Here is a 20,132-nt window from a genome sequence, read left to right as displayed (position 1 = left end):
TCAAGGGGATAAATAAAATACGTAGATCCTTTGTGTTTAAAAGAATAGGCAAAACGAATGTTCAGCCCAAGCCCTATTCAGTAAATATTTACAGGATGGGACATGTATTTATGAACTTTGCACCTCTTTTTTTTTCAACTTATTTTATTTTTAATGGATTGATATTAAAAAGGAATAAAGACAGAGCAAAAAAGTGTTTTTTTAAATTTATAAACCCCATCAAATTGTAAGCATCCCCCAGGGGGTCCCACCCATAGTGTCATATATGCTGTGTGTTGTTTTCAGTGCACAGACTGCAATGTTTCATGGTAATTGCCACCACTGGGGTGAGTCAGAGGCAGGTGATTCATGAGCAAATAAGAAGATGGATTATATTTCAGAGTATGGTAGTCCAACTGGAAACCCGTGACCAGTAGTAGCCCTCTGACTCATTGTTATGCCCCAGACTCTCCATGCATGTCACATCATCATTTACAAAAAAATGTATTTTGCTAATTCATTTTTATTTCTAAATTACACTGTTTATACTGCAAATAATACACTCTACAATATAAAATTTAATTCCTGAACCAGCAAGTGTATTTTTTTAGTTGTAATATTGGTGTGTAGGCAGCCATCACAAGTCATTTTGCCTGGTCATGTGCTTTCAGAAAGAGCCAGCACTTTAGGATGGAACTGCTTTCTGGCAGGCTGTTGTTTCTCCTACTTAATGTAACTGAATTTGTCGCAGTGGGACCTGGATTTTACTATTGAGTGTTGTTCTACCAGGCAGCTGTTGTGTCAGGGAGCTGCTATCTGGTTACCTTCCCATTGTTCTGTTGTTAGTAGGGATGCACCGAATCCACTATTTTGGATTCGGCCGAACCCCCGAATCCTTCGCAAAAAGATCGGCCGAATACCTAACTGAATCTGAATCCTAATTTGCATATGCAAATTAGGGGTTGAAAGGGGAAAAACATTTTTACTTCCTTGTTTTATGCGTGTGAACTACACTAATTTTGATCCCATGCTTTTCTCACCTGTTTTTCATAGTGAATGTTTCAGTGCTTTAGTGTGACTGCACTGTATAGCTAGCCCTTCTTGCACTTCTCATGTGTTAAATGAAGCTAAAAGGTCAGACCTTCCCTACAAAAGGGGGCTTGCCCAATGTAAGAGGGGAAGGCAACCGTCTTGCTATCAGTAAAAAGGAAAGTGGGGGGGGGAGCGCTGTCTCATTTATTTATAATGCTCTGACAGTGCTGCATTTTATTGGTAAAATGATTGTAAATTGCATTTCTAAGAAAGGGGCCATTGATTCCCGTTCAACAACACTCAGGCCACTGTCTCCCTCATGGGTTCTTTTTTATCAGTTTTTGTAGTTATATTTAAAGGGAATGTCAACCCAATCAGGTGTTAAGCAAATGCTGCTTTCAATAGCAAATTACAATTAAAGGAGATATATAGGATAAATGAAAAAATCCTAATTTTGTAGGCAATTATAAGTTATATATGGTGTTGCTTTTACATGGTGCTAAAAATTAATATTATCTTTAAAAATAGTCATTTTATTGGAGCTCCCTATAGATGTTCTCTGGTCCCTGTCTGTGTTTCAAATGAGGAGTGGACGTGTCCTATGGTGCCTGCCAGAAGCACAGTAGGAGGGGGGACAGCCAATCGCAGCCCTGCAGTCACACAAGCAAACACAGGCTTCAGTTCCCTATCAGGTCCTGCTAGCTGCTGATTGGTTCATATCCTACAGTACAGTGAGCTTAGAGCTGCCGACTCCCCTGCACAGCCTGGGAATTCAGGGAGCAGGAAGTGGAAGGGAGGGATTATTAGGGTTTTTGCTGAAATATTCAATAAATCAGCCTGAAACACTAATTTTTTATGCACAATTCTTCTATATCTAAATGAGTATAATGCACTGGCACACTCTAATTTTTTACACAAAATGTCTCCTTTAAGCACTGAAATAAATGTATAGTGGAAAGTTGCTTTAAATTGCTTTCTTGGGCAAAATTTTTATTTTGGGGTTGACTTGCCCCAAAATAAATCTGCGTATTTGCTACTAGGAGACAGTATAGGTTAATGATGGATGGTTCAAACCATACAGTTTATTTTGCGGTTTTTCTAGTATAGTGTTTGTGTGGCAGCCTGTAGAACTATATGCGTGTAGAACGATTACCCTCATAAATTTTAAAGGAGAACTAATAGTTAAAGCACAAGGGGGGCAATAAGTTGTATTCCCCCCAGTGAGTGATTGCCACATTTCCGTAAGTTTGTGCAGGGGGCGGGGCAGGGCAAGTTGTGGGGGCGGGCTTGGCAAACGTTTATTGGCTGGTCACAGCATTATTCAAGGAGAATCCTGTCCAGATTTACTAATTTGGAAAACCAGGCAGACATTTTTGACCTAGACAGCCCTTATGAAAACCGGAATGTTCGGGTCACAACCAGATAGGTGGCAACTAGTACTTTTGGCAAGTTTACGGTACAGTAAATATGGCTGCCAAGCCAACACAGGATACTCTGGAAATGGATCAAACATGGTGGCATTGCACCCTAGAACAAAAACATAGTGGCAGCCTCTGGTGTTCTATCTCCTAGTTCTGGAAAATCTAATCAGAGAGCTTGATATATATTAGCCCTGCTCTTTCCTTGGTAGATATAGTGACAGCCAGGCAACAATCTGGAACCTCAGAATGTAGCATCCAGGAGCCCGTAGTTTAAATAATATTCATTTATATTTTACATTATGTTTAAAAACAACTGACTTACGCATTTCATGTCACAGAAGGACACATAATCATAGGCTAACTTTCTTTCAACAAACAGAGTATTTAAAGGAAAAGGAACCAATAATATGTTACATGGGCGGAGTTACTGAAGAAAAACAATCTATACTCCCTATTGCTGAAGGTCTGGGGCATGAGCACCACCGTTTAAAGCGATAAGCTTATAAACATTGTCCAATGAATTTGAGCTCTTCATGTTATATGTATCTGACTCCACTTTTTCCTTGTCATTACTGTGACACAATAAATATAATACACAAAAGCCATGAATATCTTGTAAATGATATCCTTATAAACGCTGAGTTCTGAAGTTATCAGTTATAAACGGTGAGTTCTGATGTCATTTCTGTCACATGACTCGCTGAAAGTTGTGTATTATAAAAATAAAGTACCCCCAGTTGCAAAATATTAAGGATAGTAGAAGTTACCTTGGAGTTCCATGACCTGTATAAAAGCTTTTATATGGTCATGAAACTCCTCGGTAACTTACAATATCCTTATATTTTACCAGAGGGGGTACTGTATTCAATATATATATATATATATATATATATATATATATATATCCATTCCAAAAGGATCAGCACTCACAGGACTTAAAAATGTGAAGCAAGTTTATTTTTATTGTAGAACAGCATAGGACTAACGTTTTGGCTCCATCAGAAGCCTTTCTCAAAAATGGAGCTGAAACTTTAGTCCTATGCTGTTCTACAAATAAACTGGCTTCACATTTTTAAGTCCTGTGAGTGCTGATCCTTTTGGAATCGATGGAAATGGTTTATTTATCGTGCACCCAGGCATATGAACACTTTATACGAGAGTGCTGGCCTTCCTGGTGGTATATATATATATATATATATATATATATATATATATATATATATATATATATATATAGGAGCTAGCACCTTCACCAGCTTGTTATGGTTTTTTACGGTTTCCACTTCCTCCGCACATGATACACTGTGCTGCCTCGTTCCTCGTGTTACTAAGGCCTACAACTTTTTCCGATGTGGCAAAGGCTTTCTCTTGCGCTGAAACAGTTAAAGCTGTACAGATGGATTTGTGTCCCATAAATCAGCAGAAAGCTGTCGTTACTAGTCAGGCCGCATTCCTTGCAAGACGTTTCCCGTAGATGTGTAAGGCGACATGCTGGCATGCGGCCACTCTACCTTCGTGGTAAAACATAACATTCATCTCGCTCAAAAGCGGCTTCTTCAGTGAGAAAAAAAAAAAAGCAGTATTTGTTCAGGTCATGGGGAAATGACTGTACTTTCGTTAAAGGGAAAGTGTTTGTAGAGATAAAGTAATTCTTAAGAGACAAATGACTTCCAAATAAGCTTGTACAATCAGAGAGACATAAAACTCCCCCTGTCACCATCCTCATTTTAATGTATGCTATGAGAAAGTGCACTCCAAAATGGATGCAGAGAACTCTATGAGCCCTATATATACAGCACTGCATACATATGTCAATCCAGCTCATGGTGCAGACCCCAGGCACAAGTGTTTGTTGAAACTGAGGGGCGCACTTTTGCAGTCACCCCTTAGTGCTCCAACATTTGCACTCGGGGGGATAGTATATTAACCCTTAAATGGTGCCCCCCTACCGTTGAGCCCTAGGCACGTGCCTCTCATGCCTACCCCTAGTTCTGTCCATATTAAAGGAGAACTAAAGCTTAACTAAAGTAGTAGTTTGGGGTTCTGTACCAGCCCAAGGCAACCACAGTCCTTTAGCAGTAAAGATCTGTGTCTCCAAAGATTCCCCAGTAGCTCCCCATCTTCTTTTCTGCAGATTCACTGCACATGCTCTGTGCTGCTGTCATTTACTGAGCTTAGGGACCCACTCATAATATACAGTACACATAGAATATAAATGTCACAATATACGGCTATTTAGTAATTAATACAGACAATTACTACATGGCAGCACAGAATCCAGTGCAGCTAGCACTGGAATCTAATAATCAGCCCTGTAGCATCAGCTTATATTACAGGCCAAACTCATTTTCTGATTGACAATTAGCAATGACCCCTAAGCTTAGCTTCTCAACAGCTGCTCAGAGCCCACTGGGCATGTGAGTGTTACAGACACTTTCCAAGATGGTGATCCCCTGTGACAAGTTTGAAGTCCTGGATCATTGTTGCTATTAAGAAGCTGAAACTTTAGGCTGGTGCTATAAGTTCAGTATATAAAATATGGCATTTTTAGCCATATTAATTTTTAAAGTTTAGTTCTCCTTTAAACATACCACAGGACAGTGTTTTTCCTCTATTTGCTGACAGAAGAAGACTGCCTTGTGGCAGGGCTGTTTTAAAGCCTTGGTGGGCCCTGGGCAAAGATCTGGGCACAACCCAGATGTTCCAGTATAATTACCATAGAAAATGGATAATGAGCATAATAACCCCAGACATGCCAGTATAATCCCTAAGTAAAATTGATACCCAGCATAGTAACCCTCGGTGGGTACTTGTACCAGAAAGTAGAGATGGTTTGGGGGACCTGGAGAGGCAGCAGCAGAGCTCATTTACAATCACTGGGTAAAATTACAGCAGAGAGGAAGAATGTTAGAAGCAAATATATAATTGGTTGCAGTGGAGCCAGCTTTGGCAGTAATTGGGCCTCATTTGCCTGTTTCTGTAGACGCAGTGTGGGCAGTAGTCTTTCTGTGCCCATTATGGAGAGGAAATTCTGGGAGTTAAGGTTCTGCTACCACACTTTTACCAGCCAATTCCTGTGCTTTTTCGCTACTGTTGCAACTACTGTAAGATTCCACTGCATATTTGAGTTGGTTACACAGAAAACTGATTTCTGTGGCTAGAATAGAGGGACATTTAGCAGAAGAGCAGCATAACGAGTGAGTTATTACTGGAATTTCTATTTACTATTGTTATTGCTGGCTGCTTAATGGCTAATTCTCAACTACACGAGCATTATAAACAGAAGTAATATACTATCTAGCAGGTAAAAATAACCATTTAGAAATACATTGTTTTCACCTGTATTCCAAATTTAGCCATTTTGATCTTTTTGGTTTCTGATGTGCCCACCTACACAGCGGCTTAGTCACAAATTGTACCACATTTCTAAGCGCACAACTCAACGGTGTCACTGCTGTGTGAATGAATTCTCATGTTACCTAACAACATCCATTCATACCGCCTGCACTACTCGTCTACTGACGGAAGGATTTGCACGCAGCAGCTAACCTCAGATACTGTGCTAATAGCTGAAAAGGGAAATAACTCCGTAAATGTATTTTTAGAACATAACTTTGTTTGCTGTGCAGCTATTTTACATAAATATACCGGGCTTAAAAGCTAGTATCAGTAGCACCACTCTGTTTTGCAGAGGAGATTTGGCACCCAAGACAGTGTTGAATGGCCCATGCCATTCTGGCAAATGGACCTCTGTGTATTTTAAATGGCATGGCCTATTTTATTTTATTGTAGTATTCTTAGTCTGGACTTGGTTGCAGGACAAGTGCAACACCAGTGGTAGCTTTGAATATTAAAGTACATTATACATAGGTGTGCAGCACTGTAATTGATAGTGTTATTGATAGATCTTGACACCAATAAACTATTTATGGATTTGAACCCACTATACCACCCATACTGTCATGTTTTCTGTGGGACTGTCCCGATTTTGACAGCTCAGCCTGCAATCCCAGTTTCTCTTTGATCCCATGCACTGACGCCAGGAACGTTTCTAAAACTTAATTAAATGAGGCTTTTTTTTTAGCAGAGAGCCCAGAATACTCAGCACCTGCACTTAGATATAATTGCAACTATTTAAAAGGGGTGGTTGTAGAATGGTTAATTCTAAGCAACTTATCAATTGATTCCAACAGAACGCAGAGTTGAAATGGCGAATCTCGCCCGGCTGCTCTTGCGAGACACCCAATACTTTGCTCCGGCTTCAGCAAAACCTCATATCGCTCGTTTCTTAGCGCTGATCAATAGACACAGTCATCCTATTATTTAATCCGGCTTTATTTAATATCAACGGTACATCAGTGGTTAAAAACAAATGTCTTTCGTGCCTGCTAACCTAGACACTTCTTCAAAGAAGAGAAGTGCCTAGATTAGCAGGCACGAAACAAGTTCATTTTTACCCACTGATATATCTTTGATATTAAATAAAGCCAGAATAGATAATAGCATGACTTGTGTCTATTAATCAGCGCTCAGTAGCGAGAGATTTGAGATCTAACTTATCAATTGATCTTCATGGTTTTTTTTTATAGTTTTTGAATTATTTGCCTTCTTCTTCTGAATCTTTCCAGCTTTTAAGTGGGGGTCACTGACTCCATTGAAAAAACAAATGCTCTGTAAGGCTACAAATTTAGTTATTGCTACTTTTTATTGCTCATCTTTCTACTCAGGCCTCTCCTATTCATATTCCAGTCTCTTATTCATATCAGTGCATGGTTGCAATGGTAATTTGGACCCTAGCAACCAGATTCCTGAAATTGCAAACTGAAGAGCTGCTGAATGAAAAGCTAAATACCCAAATATCCATTTAGAATAAAAAATGAAAACCAGTTGCAAATTGTCTCAGAATTTCACTCTCTACATCATACTAAAAGTTAACACAAAAGTGAAATTTAAGACAAACATAAACAATTGTAACTATTTAAGATAAGCAGGTCTCATGGGAAAACTGAGACCCTCAGCTTAAAGAGCAATTCTCCTTCATTAGCAAAACTGTGATAACACTTATAACATGACCTTAAACCCCCCAGAAATGTGTTCAGGCTTTCCATAACCTGCCAATTATTTTAAAATGGACATGGTATTTAGGGGGTGTGGCCACAAAATGGGCATGGTCAAAAAATTTCACTCGGCAGTAATTTGTGTCACTCTTTCCAATTTTCAAATGTTGGGAGGTATGCCTCTTTCCAAAAATAGTCAGGCCCTAGGCCTCTGCTTTCTTCCCCCTAGTTCTGGCCTTGAAGTTTAGCAATTCACTTATAACAGTTGAGAAGGTGTTATTATTGGAACTGCATTTCCAATATGTGCAAATAATATGTGCATAATATTTTAAGCCACAGCACGTATCACAGACCATGGCTATTTACACTCAATCCCTGCCCCTGTTCTCTTTTTGGTCAGCAAAATCTGGATATCCTTCCTAAACAGTAGCGGAAAAGATGTATCTTTCTTTATGTGTCTTATTGGCCAATTGTAGATATGATATATATATATATATATATATATATATATAATACACAAAAGCCATGAATAGTAGTGATGTCATTTGTCCCACATGACTCACTAAAACTTGTGTATTATAATAAATTAAGTACCCCCTGTTGCAAAATATGAGGATATAAGATGTTACCTCGGCGTTCCGAGGCCTTTGGCTTTGTGTTTCTATATGGTCATAAAACTCCTCGGTAACATATAATATCCATATAATTTACAAGAGGGGGTACTTTATTCACTATATATATATATATATATATATATATATATATATATATATATATATATATATATATACTGTACACTATAACAAATGTATTTCATTAGGTATATGTTTAAGAAATTTGTCTTTCAGTTGAATAGTTTTAATTTTTTTTACCCCTAGCTCAACATTCTCATCATGGTCGTCTCCAAACATCTTTTGGTAAGTTTTTTATTGTCGTTGAATGAATTCTAAAACATTTCACTCCTTTACTTTGCTGGATTTCCAAAAAAAACTCAGCTAATTTCCTGGATACTAACTGCTGGCAACATTACTATTATTATTATTTGCTGGTATTTATATAGGGCAGATACATTTCCACTGTGCTTTCAATAGGTTATACATCATTCACATCAGTCCCTACACTCATTTACCCATGACTCATGACCCATTCTCATAGAGGAATAGGGTCATTTTTATCATGTGCCAGTTAATCATTGTTGTACCTATAAATATATCTGTGGTTGGGGTACCAGTAGTAGTGATCTTTTTACATTCTTTTGTGCACTTTTGAAAACGTGTTTGAACAACAGAGTGTATAGGTCTGAGCAAGAACTGAGTTTTGTGGGTATACAAAATGTTCTGTGTAGCCCACACAAATGATGCATTGGTGTCATCTCTTGTGTATGTAAGCACACAAATACACAGATTAGGGGGATGTTATAGGTGTGTATATGTGGGGATCTTTTATCTGCTGTCACAGTACATATGTTGTAGAGCTAAAGGGGTTGTTCACCTTCAAACAACTCGTTGTTTTCCGATAGATCACCAGAAATAACAAAGTTTTCCAATTACTTTCTATTTTCTATGTGTGACCGTTTTTCTAATATCGAAGTGTAAAGAGTCATTTTTTCACCTTCTAAAGCAGCTCTGGGAGGGGGGGGGGTCACTGACCCTGTAAACTGTTCTAAATTGATACATTTAGTTGATACATTTCTTATTTTTGTCCCTGCTGAGCAGAATCCCTGTGTTTCATTACAGGCAGCTGTTAGAATTGATACAATAGTTGCTAATTCTCCAGAGATGCTGCTGAGAAATGTATCAACTAAATGTTGCAAAATTGTAACAGTTGAGAGTCTGCACCTGAATTACTGAGCTGCCAGACTCAAACACCAGAGACAGGGACATTCAACTTTAAACTTAAAGGGGATATATAATCTTTCCTAGGCTTTGGGGAATGATTATAAGGTTATTTGTAATTACAATACATTATTTTTTTTTACGGTTTTGATGCTATAATAGCCGTTACCCTGCCTGCCTTGAGAGCGCAAGTAGATCGCGCTGATTCGGTAACAGTGTAGTGGGAATAAAAAACGAGTAATGTGCTGTAATGTCACTGTAAGGTTATTTCATTGCTTGTGCTAGTCTTCCCCCTCACTGCCGAGTCTCCCCCTCAGCTGTGTGCGCTTCTGAAAACGTTATCTGTAAAAATAACCGCCTACTGTTTTTTCATTGGTGGGTGGGCGGGTTAGGCAAATGAGAAGGCCACTGGCCTTGAAGTTTTCTTTACAAGTGAACTGAGCAGATTGTGGGGGAATACCCTGACAGGCAAGGTAATGGCTATTATAGCATCAAAACCGTAAAAAAAAAAAATGCATTGCAATTACAAATAACCTTATAATCATTCCCCAAAGCCAAGGAAAGATTATAGATTTTGACCATAGATCCCCTTTAAGCTAGCCATAGATGTGCAGATTTCACCCTTGTATCCGACGAACGATTGAACGTTCCAACTTCCAATGTGCCACTAACCATTCAGATTAAATAAAGTAGTAAAAGAACAAATCAGATTATGTGTTGCCCTTGACAGCAATCATACGAAAGTTATGTCTGACAAATTCTACTGAAAGTCACCCATTGATATTGTCAGATAGGCAAAACATGCAGAGAAATTATCGTTAGCCGACAGAAATCTTCTAAACTGTCCGAGCTACTAAACGACGAATTGCCAGTTACCAAAAATAATCCACACTCGATCTGAAAATTGCATGAAATGTCGATTGGTAAGACTATATCTTTGCGTCTGGGCAGCTTTAGATTTTGGAAAAACAGTAAATAAATAAATAATGGAAAGTAATTGAAAAAAGTCTTTGGAAGGTGCACACCCCCTTTAAAGCGGGCCATAAAGTGCCCAGTATAAACTGTCAGTTTAGCCCCTATAGCCCATGTTAGCAGCTTATAGGCCCATATATGGGGCATTGCCAACAGTCATACTGACCAATATCTGTCCAAAAAGATTAGAAAATTCTGTTAACCAACAACCTTTTATCCAAGGCAGGGCCAAACTGGGCAAAGATCCACTCATTTGACAACTTACCTAGCTTAACAGTATATAGGGCCTGGGGGTCACTGGGTTTCACATCTCTGTGTGTGTGTGTGTAGTGAAATTGTAGTTTCTAAATACCTCGGACATTTGCAACAGGTGAATTGGGATGTGGGATTATATCTGTGTACATTTGTGCTTATATTATTTCATGCTGTTAAAAAAAAAACATGTCTTTCAGGTTTAAATGATCCCCACATTGAAATATTTGAACAACCTCGACAAAGAGGGATGAGATACAGATACAAATGTGAAGGGCGATGTGCTGGGAGTATACATGGCGAGCACAGCACTGAGAACAACAGAACATACCCGTCCATCAAGGTAATGCTGATGTGATAATCGTCCTCTAAACTAGTTTCAACTGTACAAATAAAAATATACATACAAACATCAGGGAATTCTGGAAATAAAATAGGCCCACCCCAGCGTTGTTCCTTAATTTGGGGGGGGTGCTTTAAAACTAACCACAGGTCTGACACTTCTCCGTGCAGAATATTCTTCCTGCTTTTGTCATTGGGGCTGGGCATCCCCTGTTGTAATGGCTGTAAAGACTGCACGTCTGTCACCCCAGAGCAGAAAGCACACTCTGCATGGAGAAGTATTACATCTGCCGTGAACTTAAAGGAGAACTAAACCCCCAATAAGAAAAGCCCCTACCTACTACCCTAGATAGTCCCCCTCCCTGCTTCCCCCCACCGGCATAGTTGATTATCCCTGAAAGTGTCCCGAATACATTGCTCATGTATGGGTGCAGAGTAAGTGCAGATGAGCTATTCTTATTGGGGGTTTAGTTCTCCTTTAAAGGGATTGTTCACCTGTATTCAAAGAACATTTGCTATTGGTTTTCATTTTTTTTATTATTATTTGTGGTTTTTTAGTTATTTTGCTTTTTATTCAGCAGTGCAATTTCACAACCTGGTTGCTAGGGTCCAAATTACCCTAGCAGAAATGTCCGTGGGGAGGGTAAAGTAGAACTGCACTCACTTTGGTGATTTTTTTTTTTTATAGTAGTGTCAGCACGTTAGTGCCATTTTCTTTCTTAACAACAAATTCTGTGGGCCTCATTCATGTTATTTTCTACATGCAAATAGTAGGTGGCAGAGAAGTTGAACACCCCAACCACAACACACCAACTCACGGTATTAACTGTGGGCTGAAAGTGAATAGTCTTCCTACAAGGTGCACAACACAAATGTTCCGCTCCCTCAGAGATCACACAGGAAGCCACCTGTAGGCAGCCAAGCATGAATAAGGGCAATATTAATACAACAGGTATCTTGGTATCCAATAGTTTGGGCACATACAGAGTTAGTATCAATTTAGCACATCTTTTTTGGTCACTGATGCCCACCTTATGTACTGGCTCCCCCATAGACCACATTAAAGGTTACTGATCATAGAGAAGAGAGGAAGAATGTTAGATACTCTCACTCCAGTGAGACACAACTCAAATGTAAGGTTGCAGTGGAATGGCTAGATATCATGGCATGATACTCATGGTTCCGTGTTACCCAGGTGTACATGGGCTAGATAGCCAGGTCAATTAGTTTTTCATTTTATTACAGCATGCCAGGATCATTATAGCTATTCGTCCCTCTTTATGACAATTGTTTTTGTGTTTTTGCAGATTATGAATTATACTGGTAAAGGAATAGTGAGGATCACACTTGTTACAAAAAATGAACCCCACAAACCTCACCCCCACGACTTGGTTGGCAAAGATTGCCGGGATGGATATTATGAATTAGAATTTGGTTCAGATCGCACAGTTTTATGGTGGGTATAATACACATATAAAAGAATTTTCTGTGTTTGCTTGTTTTTCTACATGACCTTAAGGAAGTTATTTCTGCAATTTAATTGAAAATATTTTAAAAAACATGGTGGTAACTGGGAGAAAAAGGCAACACTTGGGTAAATGAAAGCTACAAAATACAGTATGCAGAAGGCAAGTTATTACACGAATTTAGTTCTAGAGTTAGAAAGCTAATATGCTGCTATGTATTAACATGTTGGGCAGGAGCAGTTACTTATGTGTGTCACCCATTATTTTGGGTGCCATGGCTAGAAGAAAAGTTAGCAGCAGCCGTGACAGAGGGATGACTGGGCTAATTTCTTTGCTGATTTACATGGAATAGTAGTGGCATTTAAGGTGCCCATACATGGGAAAAATTTAATCTGCCGATTCGGGCCCATTAGATGAGTTGGTCAGTTTATTTGTCAATGTGTATAGACTTCCAACAGGCCTGCCCTACCAATATCTGGCTGAACACCAGCAATTTTATTTTCCCATCGCCAAACGTGCTGAGCTTATAGTGTATGGCCAGCTTTAGATGATGCTGAACTGTACGTCTGATTCTATCAGCCAGGAATATAATGTATATTCCTCAGACATGAGGCCTGTGCTCTGATTTAACTTGCATGCCAAATATACAACCGATGATAAATCAGTTGACAGTCACTCAACGTTTCAGCAAACCAGTTCACAAAGACAAATCTTAGTGCTAAGCTAAATATCAGTTTATTCCATATTTGAACTCCTAACTTTAACTTCTTGTCCAACCGCTAAACCAGAATGGTGCTCTTCAGAAGAGTGCAAGCTTTTTGCTTTCTTGACTGTAATGCAATCACTGTGGATGACAGATAAACACCTCAACCACACTCTTGCCTTGATGCTTTGGTGACTAACACCGGAGCCTGCTCTTTTATTATTTCCTTAAGCCTACGTTCAGGTTCTGCTGAATGTATAATACTGCTCAATGCAAATGAAAATAGCTTGTGTAATGAAAATAGTTGTGCCGTGAAACCATCTGTGACTCAAGGAGGCATGCAAGTTTTATGTTCCTCTTATTATCTCCCCTTTTTTAACTTCAGCCTACCATTATTCATGGCACTTTTTTTTGGATTCATATTATCATTCTTTCCAGTTCATAGTAGGGCTGTGGGTAGGAGGTAACAAGAAACCCACAGAACGGGAAACACTCTCTTAGCGTTTTTCAGAACACTTTCAGTGCATGATATATCTGCCACCTCTGTAGGCATGGATAGTATACAGGATTTGAAACATTACTCTGTCATTTTGGCTTGAACATTCTACTTTTTTTGGAAGTTTTTGGATTTTCTGACTTTTGGAGCTTTCTCCATTTCTTCAAGCCAGTGGCCCTGGATTGACAGAGAGTGTTTTTATCAAGCAATATTGCTTGAAGCGTTCAACAACCCTGTTGTTTCCCCTCTCTGAAAGTCCTAGTGCCTTCATAAGCTTATTTTGGGTTTTTATGATTGGTCGTGGGTCCAACTCAGTGGCTATGTAGTGGTTAAAGGGGAACTATCGCGAAAATGAAAATTAATATAAGCTTCATCATAATGAAATAAGACATTTTCTAAATACAATCAATTAGATTGATGTGTATTAAATACAATTAATTAAAAATTCTGCATTGTTTCTGAAATAATGAAGTTTATCTTCACTATCCATCTCTCAGCATCTTTTCCTCTTCATTCTGTCTCAGCAGTTGGGAGTCAAATATTCACTGACAGTTAGATCCAATACATCTTATAGAGGGGGACTTTCTTTCCAAGACACTCAATAATTGATTCCAGTACAAACAAAATCTAACAAAATAACTGCCTTTTACACAAATCCTGCCTGTAGATAGACATGATTTCTGGTGATTTTAATACAGTGAGCTCTAATACATCTTCTAGGCAAAAGGAGCCCCCTATAAGATATATTGAATATAACTGTCAGTGAATATCTGACACACAACTCCTGAATGAAGACAGAATGAGGAGGAATACTGAAGATAAACTTGATTATTTCAGACACTACAGAATTTTTAATTGATTGTATTTAGAAAGTTTCTTATTTCAGTATGCTAAAGCTTATATTCCATTTTCATTTTTGCAATAATTCCCCTTTAAGGGATTTTCCAATGGAGAACTATGCTCTCGCTTATCCTAATGCCTACTGTTAAAGGGAATGTCAACCCCCCCAAACAATAAATAAATATATATATATATAATTTTTTCCTTTATAAAGGAAAACATAATTCTAAGCAACTTTGCAATATACATTCATTACACATTTCTATAGTTTTTAAGTTGTTCATAGTAGGGGTGTGGGTAGGAGCTAACATTATTGCTATTTAAAGAAGTGTGTGTCTGTCCTTTTCTATTCTCTGCCCTGATGTGAACAAAAACTTTTGCAACATTTTTTATTAAGTAACAACAAATGCTGCTTTCAGTAGCAAAGTTGCTTCAGATTATTTTTTATTTTGATTGGAAATTTCTTATTTTGACGTTGACCTGCCATTTAAACACCACCTTGCTTTTTAAGTACATGCAAGGCATGTTCAGGGTAATGACCTCTCCTACTTTCCTACATGAATATCTGTAGGACTTTCAGCAAATACTGAAATAAAATTTAGACAGACCCTTTGGAGGTCTATAGGAGGTCTATAGGAGATCTGTTGAGAGGCAGGCGATATTGTTACAAAGCCACTTGCCTTTTTATTTCATTTGTGTTGCTGCAGGAACTGTTCCAGGTACTGTTTGATCACAGAGAGATTTATCCCCTTTTACTGATGAAGCACTCGCACTTCAATGCTGGATTGTTTGGGTTTTATAGCTTCTATATGCGATGCTTCACAATGAAATGAAAGATCCCCTGTGATTACCTAGCATTGATTGACCAAATAAGAAATATGGTGGCAAACAGCCTATCTGGATAGGTTCCTTGCAGATTGTAGCCATTCAAAGGAGAACTAAAGCTTAACTAAAGAAGTAGGCTAGAAATGTTGTACATTATGTTTGGGGCTTCTGTACCAGCCCAATGCAGCCACAGCATTTTATAGTAAAGATCTGTGTCTCCAAAGATGCCCCAGTAGCTCTTCATCTTCTTTTCTGCTGATTCACTGCACATGCTCTGTGCTGCTGTCACTTACTGAGCTTAGGGACCCACTCACAATATACAGTACATGTAGAATATAAATGTCACAATATAAGGCTGATTAGTAATTAATACAGATAATTACTACATGGCAGGACAGAATCCAGTGCAGCTAGCACTGGAATCTAATAATCAGCCCTGTAGCATCAGCTTATATTAGAGACCAACCTCATTTTCTGATTGACAATTAGCGATGACCCCTAAGCTTAGCTTCTCAACAGCTGCTCAGAGCCCACTGAGCATGTGAGTGTCACAGACACTTTCCAAGATGGTGACCCACTGTGACAAGTTTGAAGTCCTGGATCATTGCTGCTATTGAGAAGCTGACACTTTAGGCTGGTGCAGTAAGTTCAGTATATAAAATATGACATTTTTTAGCTATATTCATTTTTAGGGTTTAGTTCTCCTTTAAGGCTCTAGTGCAATTAGGAAGTGCTATGTTTTATTTATGTGGGATAAAGCATCTCTTATATCTCCGCGCTAGTCTGTATACCTGAAAAAGGAGCAGACTGGGAGAGTGACTGGTATTCTGCCAACTCTATACCAAAAACTGGCAATTATGTTATGATGTACTTAACTGAATATGATCTTTATTTTTATTATTTTGGGCATTTATATGTCATGAATATACAGAGCTGTGTGATCCATATGTGTAACCTGCAAATAATAGCAGCCAGGGTTCATTCACCCTCCCTCTCACAAAGCAGAGATCATTTGCAAGAGATGGGGAAAAGAGAATTGTTTCCCAGGTAACATATAATGACATTTCAGTGGTTCTTTCAGTTTTCAGAATTTGGGTATTCAATGTGTTCGTCGAAAAGAAGTCCGAGAGGCAATCCACGCCCGAATACTTCGCAAAATGAACCCTTTCGGTGGTAAGTCACCTGCCTTTTGGCAATTACTTCTTGGGTACTTAGTGATAATTATGTTTTGCCTGTATGCTTATATGACTTTATTGGACTGCCTTTCTCCATTTCAAAAGCAATATTACACTTTATGCTATATATGCCCCTGTTATTTTTAGCTCTAAACTACCTAGTTCAGTAATAAGCAAGGTTTTAGGTGCCCCTAAAATTAGATATTCACATGTTGGTGTTGTTTCCAGTCAGTATGTGGGGCTACCCCTACATTGAATTGGAGTGGAATAATATTCATATTAGCTGCATCTTCCTGTTCAGCCAGTTGGGTGACACACACACACACATATATACACACACACACACTGTATTTGTAATAAATAAAAAAATTCTTTTTCATTGCTTTGTAGCAGCCAGACAGCAATTATTTGTTGCAGAGGGTGCGGCCAGGAAGAGATTGTAGGCTCAGTAGCATAAATTTGGCTCATGATGAAAGGGAAGTTGAATAATAAAGCGCTTACTCAGATATTGTTGTAGTGCATAAGAATGATAAGGAAGAGTTAAGATATCACAACTATAAGTTATGTATATATTTAGATCTTGCCAGCCTTGTTTCTTTTGCATCTTCATGGATTTCCCCAAACAGTTATTTTTGGCCATTACTATTTTTGTCTCTAGGAAAATTAGATGCTAAAAATAGCAGGATTTCATTATTAGAGGATAATTTGTGAAATGTGATTGCAGCAGTTATCTGAAATGCCGTCTCATGCGCAAAGCCTGAATCAGCAGCTGGCCACTCACCTGGTTATATTCCAGTCCCTTATTCAGTTAGCAGACCACCAATCGCATTTCTGCTTTGAACATTCTAACTGCAACAGAACCTGTGTGTTTATTGGATGCTATGTTTGTTTATTCCCCTTTTTTTCCACATAGTGCCCACTTTACTTGGCTGCTTACATGGCTGTTTGAGGTACTCTTGTATATAGAGCTATAAATAGAATTTAGAGTCCTAGAATTGATAGATAGATACAGATATATATATATATATATTATATATATATATATATATATATATATATATATATATATATATATATATATATACTGTCTAAAGGCTGCATAAAATTTTAAAGATTCTACCTTGGAAAATACTTGGCAAGACCCACTCTGCTCAAAGTTAGTATTGCTATCAATAGAAACAATGAAGTACGGCAACAATTTTTGTTTGTAAAGGCTACCAGGCACAGACTGCCAATCTGTGGGTTCTGGCAAATGCCAGAGAGGCTGCTGTAAATTGCCACAGTCACTATATATTGGGGTGGTGATGGGCCTCTGTGGACAAGTATACGATTTGTTATACGGAAACCCATTATCCAGACTCTGAATTACAGAAAGGCTGTCTCCCATAGACTCCATTTTATCCAAATAATCTAAATTTTCAAAAATGATTTCCTTTTCCTCTGTAATAATAAAACAGTAGCTTGTACTTGATCCCAACTAAGATATAATTAATCCATATTGGAAGCAAAACCAGCCCATTGGGTTTATTTAATGTTTTTATAGTAGACTTAAGGTATTTAGATAAATGTGAAGTGTTGCTGTGGTGTGTGCCTCCACTTTTCTAACTGTAATTCAAAGTCTAATTAAAGTCACAAATGTCTTATTCAAGGGGATCAAACATTATACACAGTAGTCATATCCCAAAGTACCCCCAGTCCAAGGGTTGTGCAAAGTTGAATAATTTCAAAAGGCAAAAATCGGGAAAGACTGTTTAGTGAAGACGGTGCCCAAAAATTATAAGAATGAAAAAAACTAATTAGGACATACTCTAGCCCGACGCATTTTGTGTCAAAGGTGGGCACTTACTCAACGGCCTAAGTAAGTGCCCACCTTTGGCACGAAACGCATCAAGCTAGAGTATGTCCTAATAACGTTTTTTCATTTTCAAGGTATTAAGATCCAAATTATGGAAAGATCCGTTATGCGGAAAACCTGAGCATTCTGGATAACATACCTGTACTTGAAATACCAGGGCCTATTTTTAATCTCAGTCCAGACCTGAAGGCTACCGATGAAAGACTTTTCATTTGACATTATACAATTATATATAAATATATAGGAGTCATTCTTATTTTGTTGAGGCTCAGCCTCCCTAAATCTTCATTATTCACCACTTGGACATAGAATGGGGTTCAGGGTAGAGTCCTGCATGGAACCAATTTGTTAAACGCAACCCGCAACCCGCATACTTACCCACTTGGACCCGCTACCCGACCCGCAAGTACCTTATCCGCAACCCGATCCACGACTGCTGACCATCAAAAAACAGAAAGTGCTGTCATTGAAAACCGGAAGTGACATCATTGGAAGTTTGCGTGAACAGAACAAAAGGAGTAAAACAGGAAGCGCTGTCATTGTGAACCGGAAGTGACATCATTGGAAGTAGACGTGATTAGAAAAAAAGGAGTAAAACTCGCTATTGAGAACACATACCAACACGGAGAACCGCAGACCCTTATCTGTACCGCTCCCGAAACTTCTACCGGCAACCCGCAGGGTACTGCAGCATTTTGCGGGTAACCCACAGGTACCAGACCCGATGCAGGACTCCAGTTAAGGGAGAGAAGTTATTGTTTTTCAATGCAATAGACCTAACTCATTGCAGCCATATCTAGACACGCTGAGCACTTGAACTCATAAATAGGAATATAAAATAATATACAATGCCCAAGCAGTTGTGGGAAATATTTCAGTTCAGTTAGGCCAAAGGAGGTGAAATCTTTTAAAACTGAGCACACTGATTTTTTTTTTTAGTACCTACCGGTATTTGAACTTGATTGTGATGTGGGAAGATAACCAGAAATCCAGATGAAGCCCGTGGGTTTGTTTTGCTTCTGTAGTGTGCGCTGACGTAGAGCAACGTGGGGGATTTTGCTTGATGGTGTCTGTGGTTGCGCTTGATTGAGCAAATCACTTTGTTCTGTTTCCATAATTCCGTTGTATTGTTACCTTCAAAGGAAAAGAAGCCTTTTCCCCGTTCTGTTCTTATATGTCTTTATTTTCGCATGTCAGCTCAGGTCATTCTCACAGTCGAGTGCCTGTGTCACTCAACAGCAGTTTATCTTTGTCACAGTGTATACTTATTGCAGTGTATGTTCCCTTGTGTGCACTATTGTATGTATTATAAAACTAGATAATGCTGTGTATACAAATGTATTATATAAGTAAGATGTACTCTGCATTCTTACATCTGTCTGCGGTATATGTAAGCTCTCCAAAGGGGAGTTCACCTTCCAAACACTTTTTTTCAGTTAATTTGTTTTCACCAAATATAAAGACTTTTTTCAGTTGCTTCCCTTTTTTTTAATGTTTTCCAAATTAAAGTTTAAAAGGATCTTGTCATCGGAAAACATGTTTTTTTTCAAAACGCATCAGTTAATAGTGCTACTCCAGCAGAATTCTGCCCTGAATCCATTTCTCAAAAGAGAAAACAGATTTTTTTATATTCATTTTTGAAATCTGACATGGGGCTAGACATTTTGTCAGGTTTTGATCGAGGTTTCGGCAGAAAAAAAACTTGAATTAATAGTAGCGTTTCTGAAGCAAACACATCAGTTTTACCAGTGCAGGGCAATTATATTGTCATTCCTTTAAAACCCTTTAATGTTTTGGTGTTACTGTTCCTTTAAGGCTGTTGTTCCAGGTCTCGTCATAAATAAAGTCTGCCTTTCATACAGATGGCCACAAATCTAGAATA

The 20,132-nt window shown here is 38.5% G+C and overlaps 1 protein-coding gene across 3 annotated transcripts in view; it reads left to right on the top strand.

Moving 5' to 3' along the window:
• rel.L (v-rel avian reticuloendotheliosis viral oncogene homolog L homeolog) overlaps positions 1-20,132 on the top strand; it is a 45,911-nt gene that overhangs the window by 10,322 nt on the left and 15,457 nt on the right. For 2 of the 3 annotated variants that reach the window (XM_041562652.1, XM_041562651.1), the window contains exons 2-5: positions 8,368-8,406; positions 10,749-10,891; positions 12,198-12,346; positions 16,302-16,393. In XM_041562652.1, coding sequence (XP_041418586.1) covers positions 8,368-8,406; positions 10,749-10,891; positions 12,198-12,346; positions 16,302-16,393 — 423 coding nt within the window. The remainder of the gene's footprint in view (positions 1-8,367; positions 8,407-10,748; positions 10,892-12,197; positions 12,347-16,301; positions 16,394-20,132) is intronic. The other variant, XM_041562653.1, reaches the window with a different exon arrangement.

The sequence above is a fragment of the Xenopus laevis genome, chromosome 5L (assembly GCF_017654675.1).
Source record: "Xenopus laevis strain J_2021 chromosome 5L, Xenopus_laevis_v10.1, whole genome shotgun sequence".
Classification (NCBI taxonomy): domain Eukaryota; kingdom Metazoa; phylum Chordata; class Amphibia; order Anura; family Pipidae; genus Xenopus; species Xenopus laevis.
Note: the sequence above shows the minus strand (reverse complement) of the source record. Positions and strands in the feature narration are given on the sequence as shown.